Below are 19,227 nucleotides of genomic sequence, written 5' to 3'. Positions count from 1 at the left end.
CTAAAGCTCTCTGCTTGTTAGCAGGGTCGAGTGTACGGGCCATTTTGTTTTAAAGTTATCATGTAATGATTCAAAGAGTGAGTGTGTGTGTGTGTGTGTGTGTGTGTGTGTGTGTGTGTGTGTGTGTGTGTGTGTGTGTGTGCTTCCTGTTTGTTTGTCAGAGGTTTGAGTTAGGTCAGAGAAGGAGAGGGATGGATGGATGCATGGATGGATGTATAGATGGATGGATGGATGGATGGATGGATGGATGGATTGGTGGATGGATGGATGGATGGATGCATGGATGGATGATGGATGGATGGATGATGGATGGATGGATGGATGATGGATGGATGATGGATGGATGGAGGGATGCATGGATGCATGGATGGATGGATGGATGGATGCATGCATGCATGGATGGATGGAGGGATGCATGGATGGATGCATGGATGGATGGATGGATGGATGGATTGGTGGATGGATGGGTGGATGGATGGGTGGATGGATGGGTGGATGGATGGGTGGATGGATGGATGGATGGATGATGGATGGATGATGGATGGATGCATGGATGCATGGATGGATGGATGGATTGGTGGATGGATGGGTGGATGGATGGGTGGATGGATGGGTGGATGGATGGATGGATGGATGATGGATGGATGATGGATGGATGATGGATGGATGGAGGGATGCATGGATGGATGCATGGATGGATGTATAGATGGATGGATGGATGGATGGATGGATGGAGGGATGCATGGATGGATGCATGGATGGATGGATGGATGGATGCATGCATGCATGCATGGATGGATGGATGGATGGAGGGATGCATGGATGCATGGATGCATGGATGGATGCATGGATGGATGGATGGATTGGTGGATGGATGGGTGGATGGATGGATCGGTGGATGGATGGATGGATGATGGATGGATGGATGGATGAATGGATGAATGGATGGATGGATGGATGGATGGATTGATGGATGGATGGATGGATTGGTGGATGGATGGATGGGTGGATGGATGGATGGATGGATGCATGCATGGTTGGATGGATACATAGATAGATAGATAGATAGATAGATAGATAGATAGATAGATAGATAGATAGATAGATAGATAGATAGATAGATAGATAGATAGATAGATAGATCTGCTTTAGGGCCCTTTAATGCATTTTTTAAAATCTTTTTATCTGGTTACATAACATACTGAAAGTAATAATGATGTCTCGAAATGACCAAAAAAAACAAAAAAAACATTGGCATAATGACTGCTAATTGCTTTGTTCATATCACTAATGCCTGACCCCGCAGCCACAACAAACCAAGTAATGAACCGCATGAGACAGTTTGTGATATCAGAGTAAAGTGAAACTTTTGCACAGATCGGCCATTTTTATTCTCTGTGCAGAGGAGTGATGTCTAAGAAAAACTCAGGGTGCGGGGCTTGTTGCATTTAAAGAGACACACACACCAAAACAGAGCGTTCAGAGAGAGCTGGTTCCTACAGGGTCACAAACCTCCTCTGCTGCTTGACTCATGTTATATTTGGAGCAAAGCTCAGAAACACAGATGATTCATTTAGACCACAGGGGGGCGCTGTTTGAAAAGGTGAAAAAAGGGGATGATATGTTCCTTTAATACAGTTTGGATTTTGTAAAGCTAGATCGGCTTCTTTTTTTGTGTTTTTCGAAGGAAGCTTATTTTGAGTTGTGAAATTATTTTTCATAATTTCTGAAGAAATTCTTCATACTAAGCTCATACTTTGTTCTCCTTTTTTTTTTTTTTAAAGTTTTTATAATTCAATTCAAACACTGCATGATGAACCTCACTCCCATTAATGTGTCTCATCACAGTGAGGGAAAGAGGACTGATTATTGCATGCTTCAGTCATCAGATATGCCTTCACTGGAAGTTGTGAATGGGCTAAGATTGAAAATGGCGATCAATGTAATGATGGAGTAAAATGATGATGACAAATTATATGATATAATCACACAATTGTTGTAATATACGTCCAGCTTACAATCAATATTTGTTACTAGACAACGTTCAGACTAATTAGCATGCTATAAAGCAGATCCTCCGATGCAGGTACAATACTTATTATTATTATTATTATTATTATTCATTATGACACCAATCACTTCTGGTTTGGATCGTGATGCATAGATAATTTCATCCGGCGACAAAGAAGTGTATTCGAAGAGTGAGCTTAGCGAACACGTTTAGCTTAGCATCAAGACCGCCTCTAAAACAGAAAACACTAAAGACCAACTCAGGAATTTAACAGAAACAATAAACACAGGAAGTGAGAAACACAAAGGAAGGAAAAGATCAAATAAAAGTTTAAACTCCAATATGCAACAAAACAAGGAAAAACAAACTAAGAATCTGTGATAGAACTCGATGTTGGACAATTTAAAACTCTTTAACTGAAGGCAAATGTGCAAAAATATATTTTTTAAATAATCGGAGAGAACATGGAGATGCTATAAAAACCACAATGAAGAACATTTTTCTATTTATTGACTCCTAAGTTCCTGATGATGTTGATGAGATTGGAAAGAAGATCCAGGTGTCAGTGAATCACAGAGAGTAACCTTCGCTCAACACCTCTGTGGTTTCTCCAATTAAAGAGTCGGATTAAAACAGCCGACTTTTACAACAACAGAGAAACTCAGCGAAAGGTCGTAACCTTTTTATGACTCCTCGGGAGAAAAGAAACACATCAGGGGACGTTTCATTGAATCTGACAAACAAACAAACAAACACAGAGGTTCTTAAGAAATGTGAGGATGACGCTGCAAAATGATAAATGTTGGCGTCCTGATGATCTCCGTAGATTAAAGAGAGCGGAGAGATCAGTGTGGGAGGATATTGAGGGTGTGACTCTCTGGAATCACTCAGTTAGCAACACACTCCATTTGTTGATCAGATATCTGAGGACATTAACAGGGTGGGACTTTTCTTTTCCCATCTGTTTGCTTTGTCTCTTGTTTTCTGCTCCTACATATTTCTTAATTATTGTGTGATTAAAGTATCATTAAAAAAAAAACCATAATATTTGTGCATCCAAACAACATAAGTAATGCAATGTTGGCCGTATGACCCCATGCACAAAATCTCAGTGAAAACAATCTTCTCTTTCACTGACTCTGCCATTACTTCCGTCAAACGCTGCATTCTTTCTCTGGCCAGCAGGGGGCAGGTCTGTGTGTTGCATTAGGGGAAACCAACTTGCACTTGCACCTGGATCGATTCCCTCAGTAAACATTTTCCTGATATGTTTATGATCTCAATCTTTAGTTTCAAGTCTTTTTTTTAAAATAGCCTCCAACATGATGTTTGTGAAGAAACATTAGAGGAAGATTCACACCTTGTTAGCTTTCTGTCTCTAATGTATAAATCTGTTCGGCTGAGGTCAGCTAATAATACAACACAACATTGATTATTGCTAACTGACAAATGTATTCATTGAACACAGTCGCTTATATGCACATTCATGTCTACTTTGGGTACATCTGTGTAAGGCATGACGAACACGTCGACTTGACTCTGAATTAACAAACATCCATTCTTAGCTCAATCTGATTTACCTAAATATGGTCACAGTTTACTCCACCCTCGGATAAGTTCATCTTCTATGGTATACAGATTTAAATTATATATTCACTGAATTTTATGTTCGTACCAATTCGTACAAACACACCTCGACCCTTACCTTCATCTCTTCATTTCAATCTCTGCCGAGCATTTAAAAGTTATATATTCTAAATTCATGACCTTTGTTTTGCTCTCTGTTGGTGAACGACCATTTAACAAGACTCAAGAGCAACATTTATCATTAATGAAAGTCCAGTCAGTGAAGATGATATTCTTCATCACATCTGCAGCTAACACCTCCTCCATTAGTGTCTGGACTCCACGGGGGGTATCGATCACGCTGTCGCTCAGGGCAGACATCTTCCTATCACGCCGTCCTCCTGTGGAGTTACAGCTTCTTATCACAGCGATGTTAATTTTTTTATCTTAGATTTATTTACTTGTCTCCTTGATTGAACCAACCATGGTCAGGAAACAAGATGGTGACTTCAAAACAGTTATTTATTGGATTTTATGTTTGTTTATTTATAATTTATTTAACTACTGAACAAGTGCCAGATGTACTGCTCTTAGTGTTTATAGCAGGGGTGTCCAAAGTGCGGCCCGGGGGCCATTTGTGGCCCTTGAGTGGATTTTTTGTGGTCCTTGACTTCAAATCGAAGAATCAGAAGATTTTGGCCCCAGGCCTCATCAGATGGCATATTTCGTTCTTTTTTTCTTCTTCATGTTAGCGAGGGAGACCTATAAAAGCCTGACTATTCTTTCCAAAACATTAGAACACAACAGTTTTCCCACTGCAATTAGTTATTGTGTATTTACATTATTTTTTGAAGAGGTCAAAATACAAAAAGTTCCTTCCAATATTTAAGAAAAGCAAACAAACAAACCCTGTGGCCCGTGAGCGATTCTAACGCGACAATTTTGGCCCGCAAGAAAAAAAGTTTGGACACCACTGATTTATAGCAAAATGCTAATTTGCAACACTTGTCCAAAGGAGGGTTTTAAAAATAACAGAGACAAAAAAATCCACCATGCAGTCGATGACATCGTGATTTCTATTTCCACATTTTAGTCACAATCCATGTTTGACAGACGTTTGATCTCCTGGGCTTCATTAGTGTTGTTCTTTTTAGCTTGTAAATGTACTGACGGACCGCTCGCCCGCTGCAGGGTTAGCATGTACGCTAGCTGCTTTTACTACACACAGCTTCCTGTTCAACACAAAGCTCGCCTTCCAATAGTTGCTTTTCATCCCAAGATGCATTTAAAGCCTTAACACAAGAAAGCATCTTTTTGAAAGCAGAAAAGAAGTTGAGCATTCACTTCAGACGACGACATTTTGATGTAAACAAGCTGTGTAGTACACATGTCAGACCAGCAGTTGGCGCTGTGACTTTGTAATGAAACGACACACGATGTACACGTCCAACACGTGTGTGGAAGAACGATGAGGAGGGGGAACACGCCACCTCTCCACACAAACAAGTCACCAAATCAACCAAAATATAAAAATCCAGTCAGTGGACAAAGTCACCTCCACACATGCGTGGAGGCCCAAACGTGATGGAGCTGAATCACATTTTCTAATGGTTTATATTTTACAGAAATGTGACTGACTTTTTTTTAAGATTGCTAACATAATGTAGTGCTTTGTGGAACATTAAAAACACTTTCACACAGAATAATAAGATGTACTCTCCTGCTGTGGTTGTGTTGAAGTCATCATGTGACTTAAGTTCATTAACAGGTTAAAAAAAAAAATCTATGGTCTTCATTTTGCAGGATAGGCGTCTTACTCATGTGTCACTGTGGTACAGCTAGATGATGATGATGATGATGTTTATGATATGACTTTTAAATTGTAATATTTCTCAAGAACAAGCTGTAAAGATAATCTGATATTCCCAAAAATATTACACTGCATCATTTGTTTTTGCGGATCATTTTCGGGGGAAGCTCAAGCGTGAAATAACACCGTCCATCCGAGGGCGAGCTGAGGTGAGACACAAGATATCAAGCGGAAATGTATTTCTAATCACATCGTTAAAAGCTGAGTCTTTAAAATAAGTCACGATGATCAGTCACCAATGAAGGAAGCCCACACCTTCGCTTTTCTCCACCAGACGGTGACCTTTTCTTTTCAGAAACTTTGGATGTCTGAAGCTAACTTAAAACAGCTGGTTTCATTTTAACACCAAATATACTTAATAATAATATAACAATTATAATAATATAATATAATAATATAAGGCGTCTATATAGAAGTAATATGGACGCCTTGAGTGGACGTGCATCAGTTCTGTCACCCTCGAGTGCTTGCTGCGAATGCGATTTTCTTTTGAGCGCTTCCAAACAAAGTCGGAGCTTCCTCGAATGTGAATCGAAATGATCAAACAGATTCCAGATCCGACTGCTTCTGATTGAATATATGCAATATCTGATGAGTGTGAGCAAAGTGATCATTTATGTTCACAGCTCACAAACATCCGGCTGAATAATCTGTTGTGTCGTTCACAGGATTATGAGGTTAACAAGGGGCAGCAGCAGCTCAGACTGTAGGGACTTGGGTTGGGAACCGGAAGGTTGCCGGCTCAAGTCCCGGCACGGACCAAGTCTGGAAACTGGTTTGGTAGCTGGAGAGGTGCCAGCCCACACCCCAAGCTTTGCCAAGGTGTCCTTCAGCAAGGCACCGAACCCCAAAACTACCCTAGAGCGCACTCTGAGACCTCTCCATTAATGCATGTCACAAGGACCCTGTTTGTGCACGAGTGTGTATCTCGGCTAATGTGTGTGTTCATTAGAACCGAATTTCCCCTTGTGGGATAAAAATTCAAAAAAGTCCTGGTGGTCGGCTTTTTCGCCACCCGTACCACAGTGGTCGACTGTAGTTTGCCCAAAGCCCCCCTTAAGGTGGGCCGTCAACCTTACCTTGATAAAAGTCATGTGACCTCATATCAAAATGTCTCATTTGACCCTTCACATAAAGAGAAGAGTTGAAATATTCTCATGATGTTTGATGAATATGTTTGTTATTTTATTTATGCTTTTAGTTATTGTAAAGAAGAATTTTTTATTTACTGTAAAAAAAAAAAAGGGGGGCTGATCTTAAACCTGAAATGTGCCTCTGATATAATTTTATTTATATTTTTATAGGTCACCAACAGACCCACAGAATCACCACAGGTAGAACAAGGTAAACAACATATAGGAGGTGAGTGTAAGAACAACATAAAGAAGAGCAGCTGTTTCTCTGACATGAACTTGTAGGGGGAAAAAAAAGACCCACTGAAGATGCAGAAAATTGCATCAAATTTCACCCATTAAAATACATCACTTAAACCAAACCACATAAAGCCGCAGAAAATGCTCTTTGTCGAAATATAAAACACAAACACAAGAATCTAAACCTCAAACTGGCTCTAAAGAGGTTTGTTTTTCTGCTGTAGAGTCGGACTTGTTCACATGCAGCTCTGTGGGGATTTTGGAGGCAGCCTCAAGTGGACAGTGAAGTGAAATATCATTTTTTTCTAAAATTATCCAAATTTAATCCTTGAGGTTATTGTGAGATTAAAACACCTTGCATGCAATCTTTTTTTGGGGGGAAGGGGGGCGGGCAAATATGGCCTCATCCAGCATGCAAGTAAGTATTGTACACCTGATTGTTGGCTTCATAAGGATTGTGGTGTCAATACAGTTAGCGACCATATTTGGGCTTCAAATTGTATAAAGTCCTGCCGAAACTTTCTTCTAAACTTTCTGCAAAATCCTCATTAAATCACAAGTAACCATCATGAAATCATAAATTAACTTTTATTATTTAACCAGTTATTTTAATATGAGGAAGGTCTGACCCTGCTGTGACTAATTAATACTTTTTTTTTTTGATAACAATACTCACCTGTACTTTGATGTTTCATCATTCCATCACACCACCAATGAAAGCTCGTGCGCGCAGAAGACCCCCCCAATGACGCAGTCAAGTAAACACGCGCGAGGGAGGGTGTGGGTGTGTGTGTGTGTGTGTGTGTGTGTGTGAGTGCCACGAGCCTTCATAATACTCTTAACGTCAGGCTGGAACTCTCAGAACAGCAAGAAGTCGAGCGGACAGAAAGAAAACAAACAGAAGAAGAAGAAGAAGACGAAGAAGAAGGAGAAGGAGAAGAAGAAGGATGCAAACTCAGATCCAGTCTTTGGCGCGCGGAGCCTCCAGCAGCGGAGCCATGAGTCCCCTGAGCCCGGCCAGCATCACCCTCACAGCGCTGCTCATCCTCTGCGTCCCCGTCTGCACAAGTAAGACCTCTATCTATCTATCGATCTATCTATCGATCTATCTATCGATCTATCTACCCACCCACCCAATAAGTCGAGTGACTTTATTTAAAGAGCACGTTTAGAAACAGCAGGAGTTACACTGAAGTGCTCTACAGACACTATAGTGAAGAGTAATAAAAATCAATGTATATGGTTGAGATTGAAATGAAGGGATAAGAAGCTAATCAAACTGAACAGATTTTCAAATTAAAGACGGAAACAATCAAAAACACAAGCAAACTGTTGGTGGAGCATTTATCAAAAGCATTTCAGTTTCAATGTGTTTTTAAGGTTTCATTAAAAAAAAAGAAGCAGATTGTGATGATATTATTCATAATCCAAACAGATGAATATCTGTTGTCAAAGTTAAGATGGAAACAATTACAGAAAAAATAATCAATTATTAAAATTAGGAGCAACACATTCTAATATTAAGAGCTAAGTTGAGTTACCAAGAAATAAATATTTCCAAAGCAAATGTTTATAATTTACAAATTAAAATGTGTTAATAAATTGTTAAAAGTTTGTATTGAAGTCTGTAGATAGAAATACAATAACTGTATTGATCCTAAAACAGCTGACATGTTTGTGCTCCAGCAGCTTTTAAAAAAAAACTCACAGATGAAACTATACTTAAAGAAATAATGTGAAAAATATCACGTAAGAACATCTGAACAATTAAAGATTTTCTCATCAGATAAGATGCACACGAAGCGTTTTAAGATTATAAATAATTTAAATATACAATAATCTTTGAAACAGAAAAACAACATGCAGCCCAATTCAAGAGCATCTGTTTATCTGATTATGAAAATTATTATTATTAACAAACATGTGATTTAATGTCAGTTACTGCACATCAGTGTGCTGCAGACTCAAAATAATAATAAATAAAAAATGTCATCATTCTGAACATCGATAATTTAAAGACAGGATCAATCTTCATCAAGTTGTGTAACAAGCTCCTGATGAGCAGCTGTGTGTGTGTGTGTGTGTGTGTGTGTGTGTGTGTGTGTGTGTGTGTGTGTGTGTGTGTGTGTGTGTGGACTCGGGCTGTCACTACCATCACTTCAAACTCCATTTTGACACTACTAAACAATATCCATGCCTGTATTGATGCCATGGCAACAGGTCCTAAAGGATCACAGTGACGGGTTTGGGGTAACGGCAGGACAATTTTTTCTCAATTTCGAAATTACAAATAATAAATAAGTAATCAATTATAAATCAATAAGTTGTGTCCTTCCCCCTTTGACTCACTGAATAACAATAACATAAAGTCTGTTTGCGTGGGTAACCTGTTAATGTCTTACTTCCTCTGTGCTCCTGTATCATCTTTAATAGTTCTTGTTTTCATTGTTTGGTTTTGTTTTTTACTTTCAGACGGTAGATTATTAAAATAGTGGAGATTGCATCATTTTAAAACACCCGGTATCAAAAAGTATCTTTTATTTTGAAAAGCTACACATGTTAAATGGCAGATAAACAATAATGCAAACAGACACATGTTGCAGCCTGATAAGGAAAACATGCACAGTCTTCATATTTGCACTTTATTTCATGTTTCACGACTTTCTCAGAAACTAAACTGCTTGACTCCAACTCGGCTTTATTTTTCTTCTTAATACACGAGAACTTTTGGGTAACATTTCTAATGTTTGTTTTTTATTGTGTGGATTCATTCCTTCCTCCTCTTGGCCCCTGTCGTACGAGATAAATGCCCTTTTTATTTGTTTTTAGCCACTTTTACACCATCGACAATTAAAAAAACACAAACTGTGGTAAAAGAATCCGAGGATGGAAACATGTCGACATCTTTAATTTGGACGATCCATCCATCGTTTCATGTGACGCTGCTGCTGACCGCTCGCCACGGCGCCGACACAAAACTAAAAAAGCAGAAGGATGAAATGTATTTTTTTTTATATTGCAGCAGATATCTTTTATCGACGTGCATGGAAGCTTTCATGCACTCTGCAGCCGTGTGGAAGCAGAACATCAACCTTTGTCTGTCTGTCAAAGTGAAAACTGTAATATTAAAACATTGTGTGTGTGTGTGTGTGTGTGTGTGTGTGTGTGTGTGTGTGTGTGTGTTGAAACTGAAGGCGCTCCAGCAGAACTTTATCAAACCACAACAGCTCAGAGGCAGCTCCTCAGCCAGGTAGGCATCGCTCCTCCTCCTCCTCTCCTTCATCCTCTGCGTGCGTGTGTGTGTGTGTGTGTGTGTGTGTGTGTGTGTGTGTGTGTGTGTGTGTGTGCTTCATCTCCTGTGTGCTGCTCCACAGATAGACGCCGTGTGTTCGGCCTACCTCTCCGCAGACCTGAAGATGTGGGTGAGTGTTGTGTCCGCCTGTCTGTGTGTGTGTGTGTGTGTGTGTGTGTGTGTGTGTGTGTGTGTGTGTGTGTGTGTGTGTGTGTGTTTAAAGCAGCTTCAGTCATCACTGGTTGTAACAGCTGCTCCTCCGTGCAGGCGTCTGACGTGTTAGGAGAGCTCTGTGTTCTCATGCTGGTCCAGAAGTCAAAGGTGTGTCATCATATTTGTGTCACTTATTGAAGGAGGGAATGTTTTTTTATGCACGCTTGATATTCACAGAGTGACCTTTTGTTTCCTTCTCAGGAGCTCAAAGTGCGAGGAAGTAAACGGGTAAGGAAACCTTTATGAATCTTTTTTTTCTTGAAGTTGAATTTGGAGCCACAGAGACGTTTCATGAGATTCAACCTGGTTTACTTTGATCTGCTCCTTTTCTCAGAGGAGGAGGAGATGGTGTCGTCACAGGAAGTAAATGAAACACAAACATCTGAACTATCACAGTTTCTTTAATCTCTTTTTTTATTATTATTATTATCTGTTATTGATCTCAGACATCAGCACACGTTGCTTCACAATCACCACAGGAGTCGTGTGTTTAGTTCGAGCTGCTGTCGGTACATCGTCCCCCTAAAAAAAACAACATTCATGAAGTTCCACATTTTTCTCTGAAGACGAGGAACATGCAAACAACGACTTCGACTGTCTTTATCATCGTTCAAACTTTGAACTTTACAGCGCAGATAAGAACAGCAGCGCGTCAGTGCAGGATCAAAAACAGCATCAAGTATTTACAGAATCAGCTGCAGATATAAAACAGTTTTTTATATATGTTATATTGTCTTAAGTAAATACTAAATACTGCAACCTGATAACTAACACGCAGACAGTCTTTATAGAAACACCAACATGCTGCTTCATTTATTAAAAACCAAACAAGAGAACTTGTGTTACTTTTTCTGTTCGTGCAGAAACAGGAATCTTTGATGAAATACATTAATATTAAAACACAGATATCACAACATATCAAATGTTGAAAAGAGAAAAGCAGTCGACAACTGTTTTGATATTTTTAACATGAAAAATATAAGAATTACTTTTCAAACAGTCAAAAAAAGAGTTCCTCTTTTTTTGGAAGTTTTCTTCATGTGATGCAAAAAGCGTCATTTTGCATCACATGAAGAAAACTTCCAGGCAAAGAAAAACATATTGTTCTCGTCTCAGGATCAAAATGAGGGCTGGACTCACGACCATTCAACACTACTACCATGTTTCTAATGATACACAGCTTCATGCAAATGGGTGAAGTATCCCTTTAATATTTGACTTCTGGTTCTTCATCTTTTCTTTCCCACATTTTCAGCCCCTTTAATCATGCTGAGCTGCGATAGGCTGACGTGATCTTTCTTAACGCTCGTATATCTCCACGTTGGAGACGATGCAGGGAGCTCTGCACGTGTCATAAAAGTTAAATGTTAATCTGTCGTCAGGCTTCATGTGAGGTACGTCAGCTTTAGATGCATTTTGTTCGTTTTGCTTCATTTCTTCCTGCACAGACCGTCCTCAGAGGAGGTGCGCTCCCTCGTCCAATCAGATTGTGTGTTTATCTGAGATATGAAGCCATTTTCTCCTCCATCAAAACGACAACGCTGAGGCTGCTCACAACAAGCATACATCTTATTAAAGGACGTTTTATGCAGAAATATGTTTCTGTTGTGTGTGTGTGTGTGTGTGTGTGTGTGTGTGTGTGTGTGTTTGACGGGCTCCGTGTGTGTGTGTGTGTGTGTGTGTGTGTGTGTGTCTGCTCTTTCTTTTCACTGCTGACAATAATCCCACAGATGTAATTTGTTTAATTTGAAAGACTTTATTAATCCCTGAGGGGGAAAATGTGGTTTACACTCTGTTATTGTGGGGACGTGCTTCTCATACACACACACACACACACACACACACACGCAGAGGCCCGACTCACTCACGCACACACACAAACAGGAGCTGTGGACGTGCATTAGTGGAGAGACGTCAGAGTGCGGGTGCTGCACACCAGAGCAGTTGAGGGTTCAATGCCTTGCTCAAGGGACTCTCTCCAAGAACAACTTCCATAGTCTACACCGGGGTTTGCACCAGCAACCCTCCCCTCATTGTTGCACATGAAGTCTGATTAAAGGATTAAAGGATGCACCAAAGATTTCTTTCTTCTGAAACGATGCGTCGGTTTCTGAAAGTTTCTGAATGGCGTGCACTTCTTCTGATTGTATGTTTTCCCGGCTGCATGCGAGTAATTCAGCTCCCCTCGCTCCGTGTATGAGTTCAGTCCACATTAGTTGTTCTTTCCCGAGCTGCGAGTAATTACGCTCTAAAATTAGCGCGGCTGACAGGTGAGCGTATCCCTCGACGCTATCAAGCGGCTGACATTCACAAAGTGGACACAGAGGGATTGTGGGTAGAGAGCTGTGTTTGTTTTTCGACAAAAATCCCGACGTGCGTGTTTGTGTGAAGGCTGACAGAGGAGAGATGAAGAGACACGGAGAAAATGTCAAATCAGACACGTGTGTTCATGTCATCAAATTAAATTGTGTTTTTGTGTGTGCAGGCCGAGCTGCAGGGCCCGGGAGGAATCCAGAGCAGAGGCTACTTCCTGTATCGGGTAGGAACAAGCGTCAGAGCCATTAAATGAAAAGCATCAAATCGGCGACGCAGCATGAATGACGTTTTGTTTTCAATCTTGTTTTTACTTACAGCCACGAAATGGAAGACGATCCTTAGAATACGAGTAAATATGAGGTAATGCTTTATTTTTATCTGGTTAAATAGATGTGGTGGCGTCACGTCAAACGCCAAAGAGACAGAAAATCTTCATTCGACGGAGTGGGACATCAAACTGTGCTGGCTCACACACACACACGGATGGTTTCACACAGAAGTTTAGTCAAATTAGGTGAAAAGAAATTTCTAGAGTAGAATCAAAATGTCTGAAGACCTGCAGCCTGTGCACTCGTCTGTGTAGTTTGATTCATTTGGGATGGGGAGTCCAGATCCTTCTCCTCCTGTGGGGGGGGGGGGGGCCCGTATTTCAGAAAGCAGGTTCAACAAACGGTGAGCCAAATCCGACCTCTGAGTTGATTCACCCTCAGACTTTCTGAGTTTCCTGTTCCAAAACATTCCCGAAATTCACCCTGTGGAATCAGCCGGACTTGTCCAAAGAGTTCTCCTGTGTGTGTCACTAGGACACAAACATGATTGATCTTTATGATTCCTCATTGGACTGTATCCGACGGAATACCTGAAGCAGCCAATGAGATCGACACATTTTGTGTTCTCACCTTCAGCTCGAGCTGTAAACTGTGTAAAGCTGCACATCATCTATTTTATCAGCCAGGATTTCATCCCGATTGTGTTTTTTTGCAAATCAATGTCCCGGCTGACTTCAGCTGTGTTCCTTAAATGGAGGTCCAAACTGTTCACATGCTGGTCTCGACTCAGAGCCGACTTCAGCTATGCAGGGTAGTTTAACACACATCCTGTAGAGGGCAGACGTCCAGGTGATGGAACAAGAATGAGTTCAGTCATCTCTGAGCAGGTTCATTCATAGTTCAGCGCCTGCACCAGCCTCCATGCAACAATTACTGTAACCATGGCAACACGGGCCCAAAAAAAAGCGGTTCTCATACATTATACCCCTCTGGGACTAGAAATCCTCATCATCAGTTATTTCTTTATTTATTTCAATCCTTGGATCCTCATTTAGAACGGTGCCGAGTTATAAGATATAGATGAAACAAGAGAAGAGCAAGAAAATAAAACAGGAAGTGCAGCCGGTTTTAAAAAAAGGGAAAAAAAATACAATAAAATATTATTAAAAAAACAAAAACAGGTCAAATCAATTAAATTAGAAGTTAAAAATCCTCCCAGTGTTCTTCATGGATCTGAACTTTGGGGACTTTCAGAAAGCTAATCATGAAACCACTCTGAACTATCGAAGGCTAAATCCTGGAGTTTCATGTGTCATATTATAAAGGAAGCGGATGAAGCTTCCTTTATAATATATATGTAATATAAGAGAGAAATATTTGAAAAAGATAAGAACACCACGTCACACTGAGAGAGTGAAGGTTTGAATCCTCGTCGTGCAGTTTGTGTGCAGTTCTTTTAGTTTCACCTTGTGGAGTTTTTTAACCCTGCTACGTGTATGCTAGTTTAGCATAACGGCTACGCTAACGTGTGTGTTTGTCATCCTCTGATCCTGTGTGTTCATGTGTGTGTGTGTGTGTGTAGAGTCCTTACCTCTGAAGCTGAGTGTACACACACGCACACCCTGAGACCTGATCTGCTGCTCCACGACTGACTGATCCGCTCCACAGAACTCTGCCTCTGCTGTACAGTGATGTCTGAATGTAGAAAAAACACGATTGTTCATTTGTCCTCATTTTATTTTGTGTGTGTCATTTGCATTAAAACTGCTGTAATGTGTTTGTGTAAGTGTGATTTGTTACACTGACTGAAGGGGGTGAGACGTCACATCCGGCCCCTCCACCACAGCCTGAAGCCACCTCTGCTGTTCTGACACAGCCGCGCCGCCATGACACAAATCACCCATTAAAAGCTTCAAATACACACGGTGAAAACTGTCCTCCTTCCATGCTGTTTGATACCATGAAGCTTTCAAAGACATCATAGGTGTTCAATAAGAGCGTTTTTCTCTGCTTTCAAAACAAGTCGAAGCATCATGGATGTGATTCTGTGCTTCTGTGTCTCCACGTAGAGAACAAGCTAACAAGCTGAGACGTCTTGTTTACACTCGCAGCGAAGGGAAAATGAAAACTGGGTGTCGTGGTCAGTCCAGCGTGTCGCTTTGCTTGAGTCTGTTTGGTCACTTAAACAGGAAACAACTGAATCATATTAATGTTTGTCACTGACAGTCACATGGAGATATTATACCCCCCCCCCCCCCCCCCCCCCTCCTAACATCCATCTACACAATATGAAAAAATAAACATTTGACTAAAAGTAGAAAGTGCATCCATGCTGATATGTGTGTAATATAAAAAAAAGATTTATTTGACAAATTATTTTAAACTATATTTAGGATAACAGAAGAGTTGTACTTTATTTTGGATTTCATGGTGTCCTGCATGTAAACATGAAATTATGTTTATGTTTACCCAAAAGTTTGGGAAGCAATAATAGAAGTGTTTGACCACATACAATAATACAATAAAAATAAGGTAATAAAGGTAGTTTAACATATCTTAAAAATACATTTAATTTGTGACGTATTTATGTCAAAAACCAACCTTTATGTGGGACTTAATTTCCTGTAGTGTTTTAGTCTCTCTCCTTTTAAATAATTATATAATTTTATTAATTCTTTGTTTATTTTGTGTGTGTGGTATTTGTTTACACAAACACTTTCTCATCTTTTATTTAAATGTGTAATAACTCTTTTCAACAGAAGATGTCCTCAGTGTCTTTGTGCTTTGAATCAGACATTTAGTGGTAATATATTAAAATGGATGATTTTCCTCGTATATGTTTTCATGAACATTTAAGAGTGTGTGTTACCTTCACACGTGTGATAAGAGGATGAATGCTAAATGTGTGTGTAAATATTTCTGATATCAATAAAAAAAAAACATATATATATATATATATATATATATATATATATATATACCACCAAAGACCGAAACAGGATAATAAATGTTAGCAGGCAAAACAAGTTCAAATCATCTGTGTGTTTGTGTAATAATGACACGCTGCCCCCCCCCCCTTCACTTTTTAAATCTCTTTATTACAATCTAAAAACAAGAACAAGAGTTTTCAACTTTACAAACCCTAAAGGCAAGAATAAAAATGTGTGTGTAGGCAAATAATTTGGCAATTAGGAAAAGTCGTCTCTGCTTACCTCTGCAGATTGGAAAACATACAATCTTTATTTTGAATCAGAAAACACATCATCTACAGGTCGGGGAACACATTAGTGAAAACACTTCAGGAGTATGAAAACAATGAATTGACATACTAACAGTTAACATGATAATACATTTGCATAATCTACATTTTATCTCCTCTTAAAGTGAAATCAAAACAGCGCCATCAGCTCATTGACTCGTCGGTGTGGTGAAAACGTGTTACTGCAGGTTTAGTTTAGTTCGGATGTTGCCATGGCAACGAGCAGCATCATGGTGAACAAATCACACAAAGACATCAATGGTCTCAATGGAACTAAAAGACTTGTTTTCTTTAAGAAACACATTAAACTATAAATTCCTGATGAAACACAAACGTGTCATCTTCTCTTCTAGTTCACTAACTTAGCAGAAAAAAACTTTAAATTCATATTGGACATGCGTTTGGGTTGTGACCCAAAATTGGGTCGCTGCCTTGATTTGATTTGTTTATTTAATCCGAACATGTAATAATAAAATAATAATAATAATAATAAAATAATAATAATACAATAATAATACAATAATAATAATAATAAAATAATAATAATAATAATAATAATAAAATAATAATAATAATAAAAAAGCGAACATACAAAAAAGCAGACGGAAAATAAATAATAATTACAAACACTGGATAGTATAATTTTGAATAAATTAAAATAAAAATAAAATAAAAAAAGACCATTGGATAAGGAGCTTTTATAAGTTATATGTCCAAAGGGAGTGGGAAGTAAAACTTGCCTTGAAGAAAAATTGTGTCAAAAGGTCTATGAAGCCTTTTTAACAAGATTGTTTTGTTCTGTTTCTTTGAATGCTACAATACAAAACTGCACAATTTGTCAATAAATTGAATGTGATTGATCAAAAAAAAAAAAATCGCTTCTCGAATCTGAGGCTCGACCGGTTGAGGACCATTGATCTGGACTGCTAAACTAATCGGTCCACTGAGAGTCTGTATCACCTTTACCTGCGGGTGACAGTTCGATCCAGATAATCTTACTAAATCTGGCATCGATCAGCTGCATGCAGCCCCGGTGTTATCTGGAGTTCAGCAGCAGGAGGCCGTTCTGGATCCAGTCCCCCCCCCCCCCCTGCAGTCTGCGTCTCTGTGTGCGGGAAAAGAAGGCACTGTTCAGGGTAAGAGTGAGATCTTTACCTGTGACCTCCTACCTGTGTGTCTGTCTCTCTTTTACCTGCCGCCGCTGTGTGTGTGTGTGTGTGTGTGTGTGTGTGTGTGTGTGTGTGAGAGAGAGAGAGAGAGCTCCTGGCACATGTAAATCTGCAGACAGGACAGTTTCTCTGGAGCTTGGTGACAGAAACTGGCCGGAGGCCCGCTGACCCACATTCTTATCTAATGCTGCTCCATGTTAGCTGGAGATGGGCAGTTCAAGAACGAGTCGGCTTTAACGTACGACTCACTATAGAAAACAAGCTGAGCCAACTCCCCTGAAACAGCTGTTGTTTTCCTTTGCTTACAGAGGTTCACTTAAAATGAACAAGACAATAAACCCCAAGTTTGGGAAAGATTGCAGCAGCAGGTGGAAGCCCGGGTAATCCCTGAGCGTGGCACTTTTTTTTTTTTTTTGCATGGAGGCTCCAAGCACGTTCAGCTCAACATTCAAGTCAAGGCTACTGTTGATGTCATAGTCAGTCATTTAAAAAATACTTGATATTTCCCAATATTTTTGTCTGCTACTGATGGCGACATGTCCTCCTGCTCCATGTCTGATCGGATTAATGGGGCAATTATTAAGTTTATCATCCAGACAAATATATAGGAGGGCAAACATTCTTCATTTGATGATTATAGCTAGGGAAGGACACAAACTATCTCAAACACAAAACATACAGTAAAAAGTTAAAGAACAACAGCCATCGTCTTAGATTGTTTGCATTATACAGATAAGACACATGCTTTTATCCTCAGTTCATCCAATTAGTTGAGCAGCGAGTCCAGCCTACTATCATTTCTCTCCTCTTTTCAGTTTGTTGCAGACATTTCTCGGATCATCCAAAAAATGAAATCTTCTTCCGTTCCCCTCCTCGTCAAAGCCCGTCTATTCTCTCTGTCCTCTTTAAAACTTCCTATCACAGCTCTCCCCAGTCACTACCGGCGTTCCTCAGGGCTCTGTGTCAAGTCCTCTTCTTTTACATTATCTACTTCCTTAAATATTACAAATTGAACTACATTTGTTGCTGACAACATTTATTAACAATGTGATGAAGTAATTGGTCAATTTTTTAAGACAACTAGAATTAAAAAAAAAAATCCCATTTCAAGCCACATGCTGATGTTGAATTAAAGTTAAAGAAAACATGTTGTTTTTGTCAAACAAATTGAAGGTAATACATATTATATACAAGGGGACATATTATGAAAAATCCACTTTTACAGTGTTTTTGAACATTTATTTGGGTAACCTGAGGTTCTAATGGCCCTCAAAATTAGACATAAATCCATCCAGTCGTTTGTTTGTGATTTGCAGAAGTCTTACCACAGAGAGAAAAATGCTCCATTTCAAATTCTCTCAGTTTGTGACATCACAAGTTGAACTCTGGTAAGAAATCCCGGTATCTCCACCCATTGACTCCAACTCCAACTTTGGATCAGGTCTGCTATTTTTTTTTCCACTACAGAGGAGTTATGTCTACTGGGAAAACTCAGTGGGGCGGGGCTCATTTAAAGAGACACACACACCTAACGGAGCGTTCTGAGAGATCTGGTTTCTACAGGGTCACATACTCTGCTGCTTGATTCATGTTATATTTGGACCAAAGCACAGCACAGATATTTCATTTAGACCACAGGGGACTGTTTGAAAAGGTGGATAATATATCCATTTTAAAGTGAAAGTCATATGTTAATTTATGGGAGTGTAATATAGGCTAAAAAGTTATTATTAGTTTGTTATTAAATAATTTGTGTAAAAATACTAATAGGTCTAATACTAATTTTTCCTGCTTTATAGAAAAAAATATTAGTAACTATAACTGTAATATTAGTAGCTAACCTTTCTAGAGCCAAAAGAGTCGAATATTTTATTGGAGTAAAATGGTAG

The 19,227-nt window shown here is 39.4% G+C and overlaps 1 protein-coding gene across 3 annotated transcripts; it reads left to right on the top strand.

Moving 5' to 3' along the window:
- The first annotated feature begins 7,604 nt into the window (after positions 1 to 7,604).
- nmu (neuromedin U) lies at positions 7,605 to 14,983 on the top strand. Of its 3 annotated transcripts, XM_079350922.1 has the most exons (9): positions 7,605 to 7,736; positions 7,767 to 7,888; positions 10,015 to 10,070; positions 10,195 to 10,242; positions 10,380 to 10,433; positions 10,527 to 10,553; positions 12,811 to 12,864; positions 12,959 to 13,001; positions 14,493 to 14,983. In XM_079350922.1, exons 2-8 carry the CDS (start codon positions 7,768 to 7,770, stop codon positions 12,992 to 12,994), a joined length of 396 nt encoding a protein of 131 aa, XP_079207048.1. In that variant the 5' UTR covers positions 7,605 to 7,736; position 7,767; the 3' UTR covers positions 12,995 to 13,001; positions 14,493 to 14,983. The 3 variants fall into 3 exon arrangements, with proteins under 3 accessions (XP_079207048.1, XP_079207047.1, XP_079207049.1); XM_079350921.1 differs by lacking the exon at positions 7,605 to 7,736 and having other exon boundaries at positions 7,762 to 7,888; XM_079350923.1 differs by lacking the exons at positions 7,605 to 7,736; positions 10,195 to 10,242 and having other exon boundaries at positions 7,762 to 7,888.
- The last annotated feature ends 4,244 nt before the right edge of the window (positions 14,984 to 19,227 follow it).

Source organism: Symphodus melops (genome assembly GCF_947650265.1).
Source record: "Symphodus melops genome assembly, chromosome: 8".
Taxonomy (NCBI): Eukaryota; Metazoa; Chordata; class Actinopteri; order Labriformes; family Labridae; genus Symphodus; species Symphodus melops.
The sequence above is the reverse complement of the archived record's forward strand: the minus strand, read 5'-3'. Positions and strand labels throughout refer to the sequence as shown.